Source organism: Tiliqua scincoides, chromosome 5, assembly GCF_035046505.1.
Source record: "Tiliqua scincoides isolate rTilSci1 chromosome 5, rTilSci1.hap2, whole genome shotgun sequence".
Classification (NCBI taxonomy): Eukaryota; Metazoa; Chordata; class Lepidosauria; order Squamata; family Scincidae; genus Tiliqua; species Tiliqua scincoides.
In genome coordinates, this window is record NC_089825.1 from 127,677,286 (window position 1) to 127,692,193 (window position 14,908).

At 51.3% G+C, this 14,908-nt stretch overlaps 1 protein-coding gene across 1 annotated transcript; it reads right to left on the bottom strand.

The window, feature by feature from the left end:
• Positions 1-543: 543 nt before the first annotated feature.
• On the bottom strand, positions 544-14,585 carry PCK2 (phosphoenolpyruvate carboxykinase 2, mitochondrial). Its single transcript, XM_066627632.1, has 10 exons — positions 14,448-14,585; positions 10,091-10,336; positions 9,761-9,945; positions 9,146-9,349; positions 8,234-8,421; positions 5,557-5,719; positions 4,085-4,303; positions 3,283-3,420; positions 3,095-3,190; positions 544-2,359 (listed from the first exon to the last, which is right to left on the bottom strand). The coding sequence occupies exons 1-10, from the start codon at positions 14,474-14,476 to the stop codon at positions 1,905-1,907; spliced, it is 1,923 nt and encodes a 640-aa protein (XP_066483729.1). The 5' UTR covers positions 14,477-14,585; the 3' UTR covers positions 544-1,904.
• Positions 14,586-14,908: the final 323 nt, after the last annotated feature.

Here is a 14,908-nt window from a genome sequence, read left to right on the forward strand (position 1 = left end):
GGCATACACCTTTGTTTTGCTCCCACTGTCTGGAATGGCTCCAAAAGGGAGAGGGAGGGGCCCCTTGCATGCTGCGGCGAGGCTCCCTGCAAAACTTAGTGCTTTGCACCCCCGTCTAGCTATGCCACCAGATGGCACCCTCCCAAAACTGATTTCCAGGGATTTCTGGAGAAGTTTGACAGTAAACACAATTGTCAGGCAGATTTCACATCGCCGCGGAAGGACAGGTCTTCAGAATGGGTCTAGCCTGAATGAATCTAGCATCAAAGTCCCCATTAGACAACACCTCCACGAGCCAATGTTCACATCCTTTTATTTCTTTATACTTTTATTTCGTTAATTTTTGTTATTAATAAAATAGTGTGTATTTTATTTTTTTTTAAAAATGAATTAAATTTCAGTCAGACATCTAGCTCTCCCCCACCCTGGGTACTTTTTCCACCACTGAAAGTGTAACCATAAAAGTCCTCTGACCATAGCTTAATTCTGCAGTCACCCTCCCCCTCCCCATCTCAGCCCTCACCCACTCTCACAAACGGTCACTTCTTCTGGGGCTGGAGAGGAAGGAAAGCAAAAGACCGTTAACTGTTTGCATATGTTGATTCAGTAGAATGGATGCAAACTGCATTGAAGCATGAGCTTAAAAAGGAGGTGACAACCCTTGTCCCAGCTGGGGACCCTCCTAGAAGAATGTAAAGGAGAACACAAAGTTATAAGGTGAGCAGAAGTGAAGGCAACACTTTTTCTGAAAAACAATTGGGAATGTTCTTTGAGTGAGAGAGGCAAACTGTAACAGACTCATGTTAGCGCCTTGTCAATGTGCTGTGAGATGAAAAAGGTTGAAGATCGCTGAGCTGGGCTAAGGGGGGGTAGGTCACTGCATGTTGGAGAAGATGTTGGAAAGTACTCTCTAACCTGAAAATGATGTTTCACAATTGCCGCAGTGGTGATCAGACGGGGAGTTCAGAGAGGTTAGAAGAGACATGTACAGATGCAGGCCAGTATGGGATGGTCAGCAGTTGCTGCTGGAGCTTGAGAGACTTTCCAGAATGGATTCTGAAGGAAGTGTTATACATTCAACATGTGGCTTAACAGGAATACAGAAGGGGCTGTAAATACTGCGAACAGGAGCAGTTTATGTCACATCCCAATTGGTGTCAGAGTTTGCAATGGGTCCAAAAGTTGTATGGATTAGTATCAGCTGAACTACAGCCACAAAATTCTAATTTCTAAGAAGTTACTGAGGAAAACCCACTGACATCAGACCTTCCACTGCTGTTGGTCCCGGATTCTTCCCCGAAACAACCTGACAGACAGCACAGCTAACTACCAAGGCAACCAGTTCTACATTCATGCGCCAAGGTGATGGGTGTAGGTATTGGGGAGACAGGTTGAGAGTGTCTTCCGGATAAGGTGTTATTTTTCCACAAATGCTTCCCATCATCCCCCATCCCCATAAGTAGCTTTCAAAGCCAAGTCTTCCATGTGAAGGAAAGAGAATTCTGCGACAGGTTCTAAACCACTCCATAAAGTGGATGTCACATAGACCAGAAAAATTAATGCAAGAAAGAACCAGCACATCAGTGACGACGTAAGAGGGCAGCTCACTTCTAGCCTCTTTCCCTTGAACCACAGAACACCAGGAGATAAAGTGGACGTGTCCAGAAACCAAGACACTTGACTACCACAAGGAAAATAACATACATCTGGATCACACTGCCTAGGATGCAAGATGCCTCATGTTGACCAAGAGGCTCAGGGGCTGACTCTTGCTGGCCAGAGAGACATAGTGGTAAGAAGTACAAGGGGAACATTTTGTAAACAAGCTCCCTGTCATTGCCTCCTTCTTTCCATAGGAGGTACAGGGGATGAGTCTTTGGTCAGGCTTCTTTTTGTTAAGTCCCTCACATCTTCTTCACCCGCTTCTCCAAGGCCTCCAGTTCTTTCATCACTTCCTTGGGAAGGTCCTCGTTCACTTGTTCCGTCAGGTACTGCCTCACTTCCCGTACTTCCTGTTCCCAGAACTCTTTGGGCAGTGAGAATAGCTCCTGGTGGTTCACTTTGGTGAGGCCGCTCAGATCTAAGGCGCCATCTTTTGGGATGTACCCAATGGGCGTTTCCTTGGCGCTCTCTTCTCCATCGCAGCGGCGGAAGATCCAGTCCAGGACCCGAGAGTTCTCCCCAAAGCCTGGCCACAAGAAGTTCCCAGCAGCATCCTTCCGGAACCAGTTGACATGGAAGATCTTGGGAAGGCGGACCCCCTTCCGCTCCTCCATACTCAACCAGTGCTCCAGGTAGCGGCCAAAGTTGTAACCAAAGAAGGGACGCATGGCAAAGGGGTCATGCATGATGACCTTGCCTAGAAAGGTGTTGGGAGCAGGGGGAGGAGGAGAGAAAGGAGAGGCTTGAGTAAAACTGTGAACACATGTGCACAAACCTCACTGTCACAGTACAGCAGCACACCAGGCTCCCTGTTTGTTGCTGGTACAGGGCTCAGTATTCCACTTCAGACTCCCAGCTTGAGTTAGGTGTTCAGCTTTTCCATTGTTGTCTGTGTGAATCCACCTACCGGCAGGACCACTCCAGAGGCTGCTTGTCACTGCTGGGCTACAGCTCCTTCATAAGGTAATCAGGCCTTGGCCAGGGGCCGTCTCCAAGCAGGAGTGGGCCAGAAACAGGTGCACAATCAAAACAGGCAGGGGCCACGACCAAACTATGAGGGGAGGGGGAGGCAAGGGATCCCTTCTGAATTCCACTAGCTCTGCCCACCAATTCCTTGCAAAATTAATCACACCATGGTATCCTGAGGCCCTTTAAAAGCAGCAGTGAAAGAGCCATCAGAAAGCGTGATAAGGCTGAGCCACCACCCTGTAATCTCCTACATGGAGATGTCAAAGCAGATTAGAAGCAAGGGTGTGATGCAGGGCAAGAAGAGATCTGGGGAAGGAAGTGTGGAAACAGAGCCCAGGTGTTGCAGGCCGGAGCCTGACTGCTGGGAGGCCCAGTTCCCCACACATGACATGTCACCAGAACGAAGATGAAACTACCAGAAATTAAAAACAGAATTTCAAGCAGTGCCCCAGAAAGTCCTCACCTTTGTGTTCAGCTGCCGCAGTGGACTCAGACCTCATGGCACTGCCCACGAAGACGCCATGGCGCCAGTTGAAGGCTTCGTACACCAAGGGCACTCCTGTGGGGAAGGAGAGGCAAGGGGGGGTCACTCCATGGGGTACTCTTTAGCCAGTGGAACGTGAGGGGAGAGTCGCAAGGTAGGGAGCTCACCTGCAGGTCTTCTCCCCCCAAAAATGATGGCGTCGATAGGGACACCCTTGGGGGACTCCCAATCCGGGTCCATGATTGGGCACTGGCGGGCTGGAGCACAAAACCGGGAGTTGGGATGGGCAGCGGGCTCCTTGTCACCTGGAGGGAGAGACGGAAGTATTCAGATGATCACAGAAAGGCAAAAGGGTGTTGATCAGTACCTGATTTCTGGAAGCAGCATGAGTTGGGGTTCGTGTGAATCCTTTGCCCACAGAAGTCCCTTGCCCAAATTGCAAGTATGTGGAAGCTTACCCTGGTTTCCCAGCGGTGAGAGGAAAGGCACTCTGCATATGACCAGAGGCACCCTCCTCTTGGTTAAAACTTTACAATAAATTTACAAGTAAAAATTATGCCATCCGCTCCTGCTACCTCAGGGTTGAGCTGTGTTCAAACTACAGAGAGGTGAGGGGCGAGGACAAAACTGGAGTCCGTAGTACCTGAATGGGCATTCTTAACACAAGCTCTACCGTGCCATATCAAATACTGCACACCCTCTTTCTCCTAAACCCCTAAAATCCATGAGCTCCGTAGCTGGGAGTTATAGTCAAAAAACACAGCCACCTTTTTGCAATCCAGTTTAAAGGAATTTTTCTTTTCGTGTTCCTCAGACGAGATTCACCTCCACAAATTACCCAGAGTGCTTTGCAGAAGGGGCCGCTTTGCTCAAACACCGCCCACAGTTCTTTGGTTCAGCACCTGGCTCCGCACTCACCATGCTTGGCTCCACCCAGCATCCTTTGCAACAGGTCACACGTGTACTCACCTGGCTGCCAGGGCTTCCCCTGCCAGGTACAAATGGTCACCCCTGCAGGGATCATCTGGTCGATGCCCTCCCAGTAGACCCCTCCTTCGCTGGTCTCAGCCACATTGGTGAAGATGGTGTTTCGCTGGATGGTGTGCATGGCATTGGGGTTTGTTCGGGTGGAGGTCCCCGGCGCCACCCCAAAGAAGCCATTCTCAGGATTGATGGCACGCAAGCAGCCTACACAAGATGGAGGAGGAGACGGCTGTGAGCGGCACACGTTCTGCATCCCAAGGCCTCTTTCCATTGGGTCTTGCTCTACTCTGGTCTGCCTCACTTCTGTATCTTTCAGGCTGCTTCCTCCGTTTTTCCAAATGTCTTCCTTCCCTGGCTTCATCCTATTTGTACAAGCATCTAAGACTGCACTGTTACCTGTGAACCCTCCTCGCCCCCTCCACGCCCCCATTCTGCCCTCCCGCCAACCCAATACCAGCGGAAGAGGAGCACTGCCTCTTCCTCTTGCCTCAATGGATGGTAAATATAGGATTGGGCTGTAAATTTTCTTGCAGGTTGAACAGACTCAGATTTCTCACCCATTGAAATCAAGAAGGTGTGCCTCTTCCTGGCACAGAGAGATACTGCCAGGAAGCTGAATTTATGCGAGCAAGGCTCTATCGGCCCTTGACAGCAATTGCCCCACATCTGGAGAACCACTCTGGTTGTAGGCAGCACGGCTGAGTGGTCCAACGCACTGGATTAAGGTTCTAGTCTCTTTGGGGGTGTGGATTCGTAATCCCACTGCTGCCACTACAGTTGTTTTTTTTTAGCCAGGGAGGGCACCAGCATGCAGGTCTTGATGTCTTGTGTACTCCCTGAGACATCTGGTGGGTCTCTGTGAGACACAGGAAGCTGGACTGGATGGGCCTTCGGCCTGATCCAGCGGCGGGGGAGGGGGGGACTCTTCTAATGTTCTTATGTTCTTAACCACCTTCCCGATAAGATGAGGATAATAACCTCTTGGGTGGTCCTCCTTTTTTGGAAGGAGTGCAAGACTCGCCTCTTCCATCAGGCTTATTATGGGTGCCTTCTGTAGCTGTTCCTACCATATTAGTGAGCCATGATGCTTTTTGAATTGTTGGAGTTTTTAAAAACACACTTTGAACATTTTGAAAAAGCGGGTTATGAATAATTTTTACACTACAGGGACTCAAAGCAGTATACCTGAACTCCCCACCCCCTTTTATTCTCCTAACAACAACCCTGTGAGGTAGGTCAGGCTGAGCAAGTGAGAGTAAGATCTCTCCCAAGGTCCCCAAGTAGGTTTTGCAGCAAAGCAGGAACTCAAACCCGGAACTCTCGGTGTACGTCCAGCAAACCCACTGTAGCTCCACACTACCTCTCAGTTCAGCACAGCAACCCCAACTCCAGAGGAGGCATTTCTCTCACCAAAGGCTTCCTTTTGCCCTCAGCTTCCTCCCCGGTGCCAAACTCACCATCGTTGTCAAACTTCATCCAGGCAATGTCATCCCCCACACACTCCACTCTCCAGCCGGGCAGCGTGGGGTTCATCATAGCCATATTGGTCTTTCCACAGGCACTGGGGAAGGCTGCGGCCACATACTTCTTCCTTCCTTCAGGGTTCGTGATCCCCAGGATCTGCAAAGGAGCGTGAGCAGCAGGTGAAAGTCTGGCTGATACTACAACTCGTACAATTAACGGACTGTTGGCCCAATCTGAGGAGCACTCTGAGCCAACAGAACTCATGTTCTAGTGGCGCAGCTCGCTTGATAGCCGTTGCAAATGGTGACAGGCCATTTTGAGCAACTGAGCTGCCATCATAAGAACATAAGAACATAAGAACAGCCCCACTGGATCAGGCCACAGGCCCATCTAGTCCAGCTTCCTGTATCTCACAGCGGCCCACCAAATGCCCCAGGGAGCACACCTGATAACAAGAGACCTGCATCCTGGTGCCCTCCCCTGCATCTGGCATTCTGACATGTGGCCATAGCCATGCACCAGCAGCCTTCCCAAGAGATTCAGCGCTAATAAGTTAGCTCAGTGGATGGGTAGGATGGGACAAGGAGAAGGGTAGATCGAGGCCAGGAAAGCCTGGTATTGGTGACAGAGTGCTGGTGATATCCTATCCCCCTTCCCAGCCTCGATTCACCTTCTCAGGTTCACTGGGACTTGTACCAGCTAAATCAGTGGCGCACGCAAGGGAGCAAAGGCTATGGCGTTTAGGCCTCTTCAGCCTAGAAAAGAGATGCCTGAGGGGGGACATGATTGAGACATACAAAATCATGCAGGGGATGGACAGAGTGGATAGAGAGATGCTCTTTACACTCTCACATAACACCAGAACCAGGGGACATCCATGAAAGCTGAGTGTTGGGAGAGTTAGGACAGACAGAAGAAAATATTTCTTTACTCAGCGTGTGGTTGGTCTGTGGAACTCCTTGCCACAGGATGTGGTGACGGCATCTGGCCTGGACGCCTTTTAAAATGGATTGGACAAGTTTCTGAAGGAAAAATTCATTACGGGTTACAAGCCATGATGCATATGTGCAACCTCCTGATTTTAGAAATGGGCTATGTCAGAATGCCAATGCAAGGGAGGGCACCAGGATGCAGGTCTCTTGTTATCTGGTGTGCTCCCTGGGGCATTTGGTGGGCCACTGTGAGATACAGGAACTTGGACCAGATGGGCCTATGGCCTGATCCAGTGGGGCTGTTCTTATGTTCTTAACTACAATTCCCAGGAGGCCTTGCAGGTCTCTTGTTATCTGGTGTGCTCCCTGGGGCATTTGGTGGGCCGCTGTGAGATACAGGAACTTGGACTAGATGGGCCTATGGCCTGATCCAGTGGGGCTGTTCTTATGTTCTTACTTGGAGGAGACCTCTAGGACTGCCCTTCCCCTGTAGGGTACAGCACACGCTGCAGTGGTGTGGCTGCATTGGCAGGGTTTTTTTAAAAAACAGGATTGGGATGCAAGTGGCCTTTAATTGGGTGACAGTTCTGACAATTCGTTTTAACTTGTTATCAATAATAATTACTAATTTTATACATTAAAACAATGTTGGATGCATTTTTCAGAGGAATTGGTATTTTAAAATTACGATAATACGTTACAGTTTACATCACCTAGTTTTTGCACAAACATCTTTTTTTTAGTTAAAAATTGGGTATCATAAGAAGCTCTAAATTGTCCATCATGTGGGAATTATGGGAAAGCTGCTCATTCGTCACGTCATTGCTTCAAGTCCAAGCACTTCATGCTGCTTTTGTGGGGCTTGCTGTTGCCCTAAATTACCCACAATGCTTTAAAGCCCATCCCTCCACCCCCTGAAGCTGTTCACCCCCCTTTTGCATGAAATTCCCTATGGCATCACTCAAATGTGCACAAACTATCCCACGAGGCCTTGCGCTGGGACCTGCAGCCCTCAGTCTCTGCTCCACAGGTCTGCTGTCTCCGCACACGCAGTGCGACAAGAGTCCCCTCACTTTGCAGGGGCCAATGCCCTCGGGGTCCTGACGAAGGATCTTGTGCATTCACCTTCCCCCTGCCTCCTGTTGTGCGTCAGACTCATCCTCACGCATTTAGGATTTCAGCAAGGCTCTGTCATTCATTAACCAATTAATATTTGCTTGTTAAATATCCCTCTGACACAATGTAAACACCCACTGTCCTTTGGTCCGGTGTCTTCAGCTCCAACCACCCCAGCTCCACCCCTCTTCCCAGTCTTGGCTAGCAAACCCTTTTTACTTCTTGAAACCTTTGTGCCCCATTCTACAATTTCTGGCTCCCAGAATTCCTTGCTGCAAACCATTAGATTCCACTCTGCTCCCAGAGCAGGAGACAAACCAGTGAGCAAGGGTCAGCTCTCAGGGCCTGTTCTCATAGAATCCCAGAGTTGAAAGGAACTGACAAGATCATCTAGTCCAACCCCAAGTGCTAGGACACAGTAAATAAGAGTAAAGAGTGCCTCTGAGTATGTGCAGGGAACAATAACAGCAATTAGCTCTGGGATGAAGAAGGAAGGGCTTCTGCACTTGAAGCCGCAGACAGAAATTAGGCATGCCAGGGATTCTGGCTTCCAGTATCACCCTAACATATTCGATCTTCATTTACTCCCCAGGTAGATAGGGCAGGATGCAAGGATCCTTACCAGCATGTGCTCAGCCAGCCAGCCCTCATCTTTGGCAATGCAAGAGGCAATACGGAGAGCAAAACATTTTTTGCCAAGGAGGGAGTTGCCACCGTAACCACTGCCGAAGGACACAATTTCTCGGCGCTCGGGGACATGCGCAATGAGGGTCTTCTCGGGGTTGCACGGCCAGTTATTCACCAGTTCCTCTGCGGAGGGAGAGATAGAAAAGCAGGTGTTGAGATGATACATCTGGAGAAACCTGATGAAATTTATCTAAGCAAACAAAATGAAGGTCGCCCTACCCTCTGCTGTAGGAAATGAAGGACTGGCTTTGGGATTTTGACACAGAAAATACGAGGGCCTAGACTGGTGTGTTTTCTATGCAATTTATGACAGTTTACTGTTACCCTGCACATGCCCGATCTCGTCTGATCTCGGAAGCTAAGCAGAGTCAGGCTTGGTTAGTACTTGGATGGGAGACCGCCCGGGAATACAGGGTGCTGTAGGCTTATACCATGATCTCGGAAGCTAAGCAGAGTCAGGCCTGGTTAGTACTTGGATGGGAGACCGCCTGGGAATACCGGGTGCTGTAGGCTTCTACCATGATCTCGGAAGCTAAGCAGGGTCAGGCCTGGTTAGTACTTGGATGGGAGACCGCCTGGGAATACCGGGTGCTGTAGACTTATACCATAGTCTTTCGAGACTGAAGGTTGCCAACCAATATATATGCACAGGGATGCCCTTGGTAGAGCACACAGCTTCGCACTGAGAAACTCCCAGATTCTCACTGAATAGCTGGGTCTACTGTGGGATACTCTGCAGAGCAGCTAATTCAGGGCTTGTCAATTTCAGTCATTATACAAAGTAACATGAGTGGCAGCCAACACTCTGATGGTGGGGAAGAGTTGACAGCGGCACAGCCCCACATACCTTCCAAAGGCAGGGGTCGCCCCACCGAATGCAGGCACTTGACAAATTCCCCGTCGCCCAGAGTGCGGAGGACAGCAGTACCCATGCGGGTCATGATGCGCATGCTGGCCACCACATAGGCTGAGTCCGTGAGCTGAATCCCAATCTTGGAGAGGGGTGAGCTGATGGGTCCCATGCTGTAGGGAATGACGTACATGGTGCGACCTGCAGGACAAGATGGAAGGGGTCACAGGAAGGAAAGGTGGGGGGGGGAGAAGCGCATACGTGAGTCACAATGTGAAGAAACAGAAGGAAGGAGTGTTGGATGGTGGCTGACCGGCTTCATGGATGGATGGGGAAGACGGATTCCTTGCTGGGGAAGGAGGGGTGGAGTATTTGAACAGAAAATACTGTTAGAAAACTGTAAATAGGAACAGAGGTAAATAAATAAATAGGAAGGGCAATGCATAGAACAAGCAAGGACAGAGAACAAGTTAACTGCTCAATCTCCTCTCCTCCAGTGGTCTTTCCTGACCCTTCCCATCCTCAAACTGAGATCAAGATTGGGGCTCCATGCTTTAGATGGAAGAGATCACCTGTTATGTCCTCTGCCTCCCACAGCTGTCCCCCCTTCACCTTTCATACAGCCAGGGAACCGGTCGTCCACTGCCTCCTGGAAGGTTTTAGGGTTCATCCAGTTGCCCAGCTGCCCTTTGGCCCCAGCAGCCGGGATGGGCACGGTGTCTCTCTGGTTCTCAGTCACAATGACAGTCCGGCTCTCCACCCGGGCCACATCCTTGGGGTCAGTCTTGGCTAGCCAGCTGCAGGGCGGCAGAAGGAAAAGGAGGGAAGGATTCTGGTCACTTCTGCATGTTGAGATGCCACATCTGTCCTGGGCAAGTCATGATCTTCACAGCTCTCCCTTTAACCGTGCAGCACCCACACTTGACCCTCAAAGGCACTCACCAGTTCTCATATTTGGTCAGTGACTTGATGACTCCTTCTGACTCCAGGAGGTTTAAGATTTTGCCATTTTCCTTCTCGGTTCCATCACAGACATGGATGCTGTCAGGCTGGCAGAGTCGTACCCCGTTCTCCACAAACTCCTGCACGCGTCCTGAGAGTTTGCCAAGGTCTCCATGTATCACTCGTGGTGCGTGGGCCCAGCGCACTGGAACTGCAGACCAGCACCTGAGAGAACAAGCTCCAAGACTGCAATGGAAAAAGAGAATGTGTGAGAATGAAAGCAGAAGTGTAGCCATGTTGGATCAATGGAGGTTCAATGGATGGGACAGAAAGGAACCAGGGTTGTTCATCTCAGATGCCACAGAACATTCCCTTCCCTATGCCACTATTTCCCTGTGCCTGTTCAAAGTGTGCACCAGAGCATGTAAATCTTGCACAAGCATGCATGGGCATGTCTAGAAGCAAGTCAGCTCACATGTGGCTTTCCACAGTGTCTAAACTTTATGCAAGCATGCCTCTGCGCATGCAAGACTATGTCACGCTGTACATGGGGACATACAGTAGTCAACAAATGAGCCAGTCATGAATGCACACAAGCAACTTGGCTTGTGCACAAATATCACACTGTGAGAAATTGCACACACTCAGTACCTACACATGTGCATGCTTCTCTGAGCATGCCCAGGGCTACAAAAATGTTCTAGTGCATAAAAGAATAGGAGGCTCCAGCACAACATGCGAAAATGTGTATATGCCTCTGTGAGCATGAATTAAGAGCATGTACACCTGCATAAGTAAGATCACTGTGTATCAGCACAAAAGAGTGCAAACTCACATACCTGTCTAGCAGCATCCAGATCTTTCATAAGCAGGGGAGTGTGCATGGAAGTTTGTAACTATCATCCCAAAGTAAACCAGATGTCAGGTTTGAGCTGAGCACAAATTTCGCTGTGCACGTTTGGTCTGATGCGCACACACACCATTCCCCCAAGCCCTTGCACAGCAAGCTTGTGTAGAGAGAGAGGAGCCTCCTGAGGGTAGCAGGAGGTGAAAGGGATATGTTGTCACAATCAGCAAAACACCCCAGGGTTAATGAATGAAGGAGACTGGCTCAAGGCAGCTGGGTGGGTGAGCTTTGCATGAAGAAGGCCTCTGGTTCAATCTGTGGCAGCTGCTCCAGGCAGCTCTAAGCTGGAGAAGACCCTCTCCCAGGACCAGATTTATGCGCAGACTAAGGAATCTATAGCTCAGGGCCTCACATTTTAAGGGGCATAAAAATACAAGAAGTTTTGGGTTTTACACAACCTGTTGAAAAAGTGAAGTTGCTTATTACGTCCTCAAATGAAAAGCTGCCAATTTGTTAGGCAGTATATACTAACTAGGAAATACAAAGACAATAAAGTATTTTGATTTGGAAGTACTTCATCAGGCTAGTAGTACAGGATACTTTTGTTTCAAGAGTTTTTCACTGCAGACTCTGCCTATGAATATCTACAATACAAAGCTTTAATGTTTCTACCTTCCTTGTCATTTTTGTTACAACAATAAACTTTGGGGGTTAATGTTACGAGACGGGCCTCTTAGGCTTGATGCAATTCAGGGCCTCAGCACGGCTGAATCTGGCCCTGTTCTTGCCCAAAGCCCTGGAGAATTCCCGCCCATCAGAAGAGGTAATAGCATGCTAGGTGGATTGAAAGCCTGACTCGGTAGAGAGGAGCGTCATCTGTTCAACTTGGGAGTGTGTGAACTAAGCAGACAGCAGACACCCCCAGCAACACACAGAGCAGGTTGAGATGGGAGGTCCAGTGATGCCTTTGGGAAGTCCACATGCAGAACCTGAAGGCCAGGAGCCTACTCTGCCAGGAGCATATTGCCTCTGAACTCAGAAACAGCCTGGAGCCATTGCTAGATTGATACTCGACTTTGGACATCTCTGATGGAGTGCTGTTGGTAGGGATGTCAATATGCACAAACTGCCCCCCCCCTTTCTAACAGCCTGGACTGGTCTGGCCTGCCACTCCTGCTAATGCCAGCCAGTGCATGCGCGGGTGTGCTATGCGCAGATGTGCATTACTGTCACAGTCCAGCAAGTGTCAAACACTATGCACAAATGCCCAGCTTAATGTATATGTGTGTCAGATTCAGAATTTAGTCCGTGGTTCTGCCAGGCATATGCAAAATTCTTTCCATGTGCACACTCGTGACCCCGAGTGTGAAAGTGTCCATTGATAAAGCCTGGTGATAGAACCTATGCCGACCTCTGGTTCCAATCCCCTTCCCCTCAACATCTGCAGGTTGTGAACTCTGGCCATCACAGTCCCTGGCCATGTGTGCACACAACTCCCTGACCCTTGCAACAGATTTGGGCATGCGGGAGGGTTTGCTTATTCCTTAACTTCTTGAGATTGGCTGACTGCCCAGCAGGGAGTGGAACAATATTGGCCAGGGTCCAAGTGACAGAGTAAAGGGCAAGGGGCAGGCCACATGGCGTGGACTTTTACCCCAACTGAGCTCTCGGCTGCGCGCGGAGGGAGGCCCCAGTCGTGCCCTGGGAGCGCACGGGTCTCAAGAAGGGAACATGTTGTTCCCAGATAGACACACAACCCTTCCCGTCCTCCCCCACAGCCGCCATTCAGCATCTCCCCATTGCTCCAGGGAGATTTCTTAATTGAAAAAAATGGTAAGCCACAAGCACAGCCCCATCTTGAAAGAGGCAAGCGGGTTGGTTACCCAGGCGTCCTTGCTCATCAGAAAAGCCACTCATCTCATAACCTAGTTTACAGTGTTCAGCTTGCCTTGCTCTGCCACTGACTCAACTGTGTGGCTTTGTCTGAGTCGCTTTCTCGCAGCCTCTGTTCCTTATCTGCGAAATGGGAACATTCAGACCTGCCTCACAGAGGAACTGTGAGGAGGGATGAATTTCTCATGTGCCCAGCATTTGCAATCTGCAAAGCATTTCACTGTTGTTGTTGTTTTTAGATGGTCCTCGTCTCATAACAACCCTACAGTGCAGGTCACTGTTACTCCCACTTTACTAGTGAGGTAACTGAAGATGAGCAAAAGCGGCTTGCCCAAGGTCATGAAGTGATCCCCGTGGCCAAGGAGCCTGTAGACTGCATCTCTCCGCACACTAGAAAATGCCGGCTTCGACTCGAACTAAGAACACTTTTTTTTGGGGGGGGGGGGAATTATTAATAATGCTCCATTTTAAATTCCCAAAAGGGCTTTCCGATCTTCACTGCACTCACACCTGCAACAATCCTGCGAGGGAGGCCTTTGTTATTCCCATTTTACAGGTAGGTTACGCCAGCGGCCAAAGGGCAGTGATGGGGGTTGAGATGAATTCGCACCATTGCAACCTGGGAACTGGGCTCTGGGTGGTGGGTGGGATGCCCTTCTAATTCCTCTTTCGGACCTGGATTCATCCGGACCGTGTTTATCTGATCCGGGGTGTTTGCAAAGGAAATCCGTGAGCGAAGAAAACATCGCAGAGAGGAGAACCGGCTCAGGGCTGGCATTTCCTCTTGTGGGTGAAAGGTTGTTGGGAGGGGGGGCTAGTCCCTCAGGGAGGAGGCTGTGGGTGACGTGGAGGAGCTGGCCCAGGAGGAAGTGAGGGCCCAGGCGGGTGATTCTAACCAACAAGGGTGTTTGCAGTTGGCAAGGCCATTCTGTCCCAGGGACAAAGCCAGCACCCCCCACCCAAAGCAAGCAGCTGCACTGCTTGCCCCCCCATCCGCCAATCCCAGCATTCACATGAACAAGAGTCCCTGGCAGTTCCCACCACTGGGTCAGGGCGCAGTCAAGAGCAGCAGAGGAAAGTGTGCAAAGGGACAAGGCAGAGGAAGGGAGGCTGACCCACAGGCAGGCAGGCAGGCATGAGAGAAGGAAGCACCTGTGTGGGGAGGGAGAGGGAGGGAGGCTTGAATGAAATGGGACAGTGGATGGAGCAGACAGGGGTGAGGTCAGGTCAGTGGGAAGAGAGCCTGCAAGTGACCAAGGAGGGGAGGGGAGGGGAGGGCAGGCTGATCCAACAGGGGCTCAGAATTTGGGCAGGGGGGGAGCTCAGGACAGAAAAGGGGCACATCACATTCTTCCGGGGAATCCCATCTCCCCCCCCGTCAGAGATTGGGGGGGCCATTATGAGACTTTCTAGGATGAGGTCCAAGGAGCACATCTGCACGCAGATGATGAAGGGAAATGTCCTGGGGGTGCCCCTCCCACTCCCAGAAAACAGGGGGTGCCGGGGGAGGGGGGTGCCGAGAAGGGGAGGAGGGAGGGTGGGGGGGCTGTGGAGAAGGGACCAGCGCCCAGGAAGAGGAGGAGGTGCTGGCTGGAGGGGCGCCGAGGCTCTGCTCACCCCAGGATCCGCGTGTACTGCGCCGGCATCCTGCCCCGCTCCGGCAGCCCCCTCGCCGCTCAGGATGGCCCCGGGTGCCCGGGAGCCGGACTTAAGAAGGGAGGGGAGGAGGCAGCGGCCGGGGGAGGCGCGCAGCCCTTCGCGGGCTGCGGGGTGGGAGGGCAGGCGGGTCCCGCCCCCCCGGCCGGCCCACCCACCCCATAGGCTGCTGGGGACAGGCCCCCCGTCCGCCCGCCCGCTCCCTTCTCCGCCCTTCACGCCGCGGGCTGGCGGCTGCTGCATGATGTAAGAGCCTCCCGATCTTGCCAGGGGCGCGGCGGGCGCTGGCACCGCACCCTGAAGGGGGGGGGCTAGGCGAGGGGTCCGCGCAGAGGGAGAGGCGGGGCTGGATCGGGGCCCCCAGCCACTGCTTTCCACTTTGGGGCAGGCGAAGCAGACAGGTGAGTTCCCCAGAGCATGTG

Excerpts from the sequence above, each read along its gene's own strand:
- PCK2 (XM_066627632.1), bottom strand. The coding sequence starts at position 14,476 with ATGCCGGCGCAGTACACGCGGATCCTGGG. Across the intron at positions 9,946-10,090 it reads CTGACCAAATATGAGAACTG|CTGGCTAGCCAAGACTGACC; the intron begins GTGAGTGCCTTT and ends GCCGCCCTGCAG. Across the intron at positions 9,350-9,760 it reads GTTCCCTGGCTGTATGAAAG|GTCGCACCATGTACGTCATT; the intron begins GTGAAGGGGGGA and ends CTTGTCCTGCAG.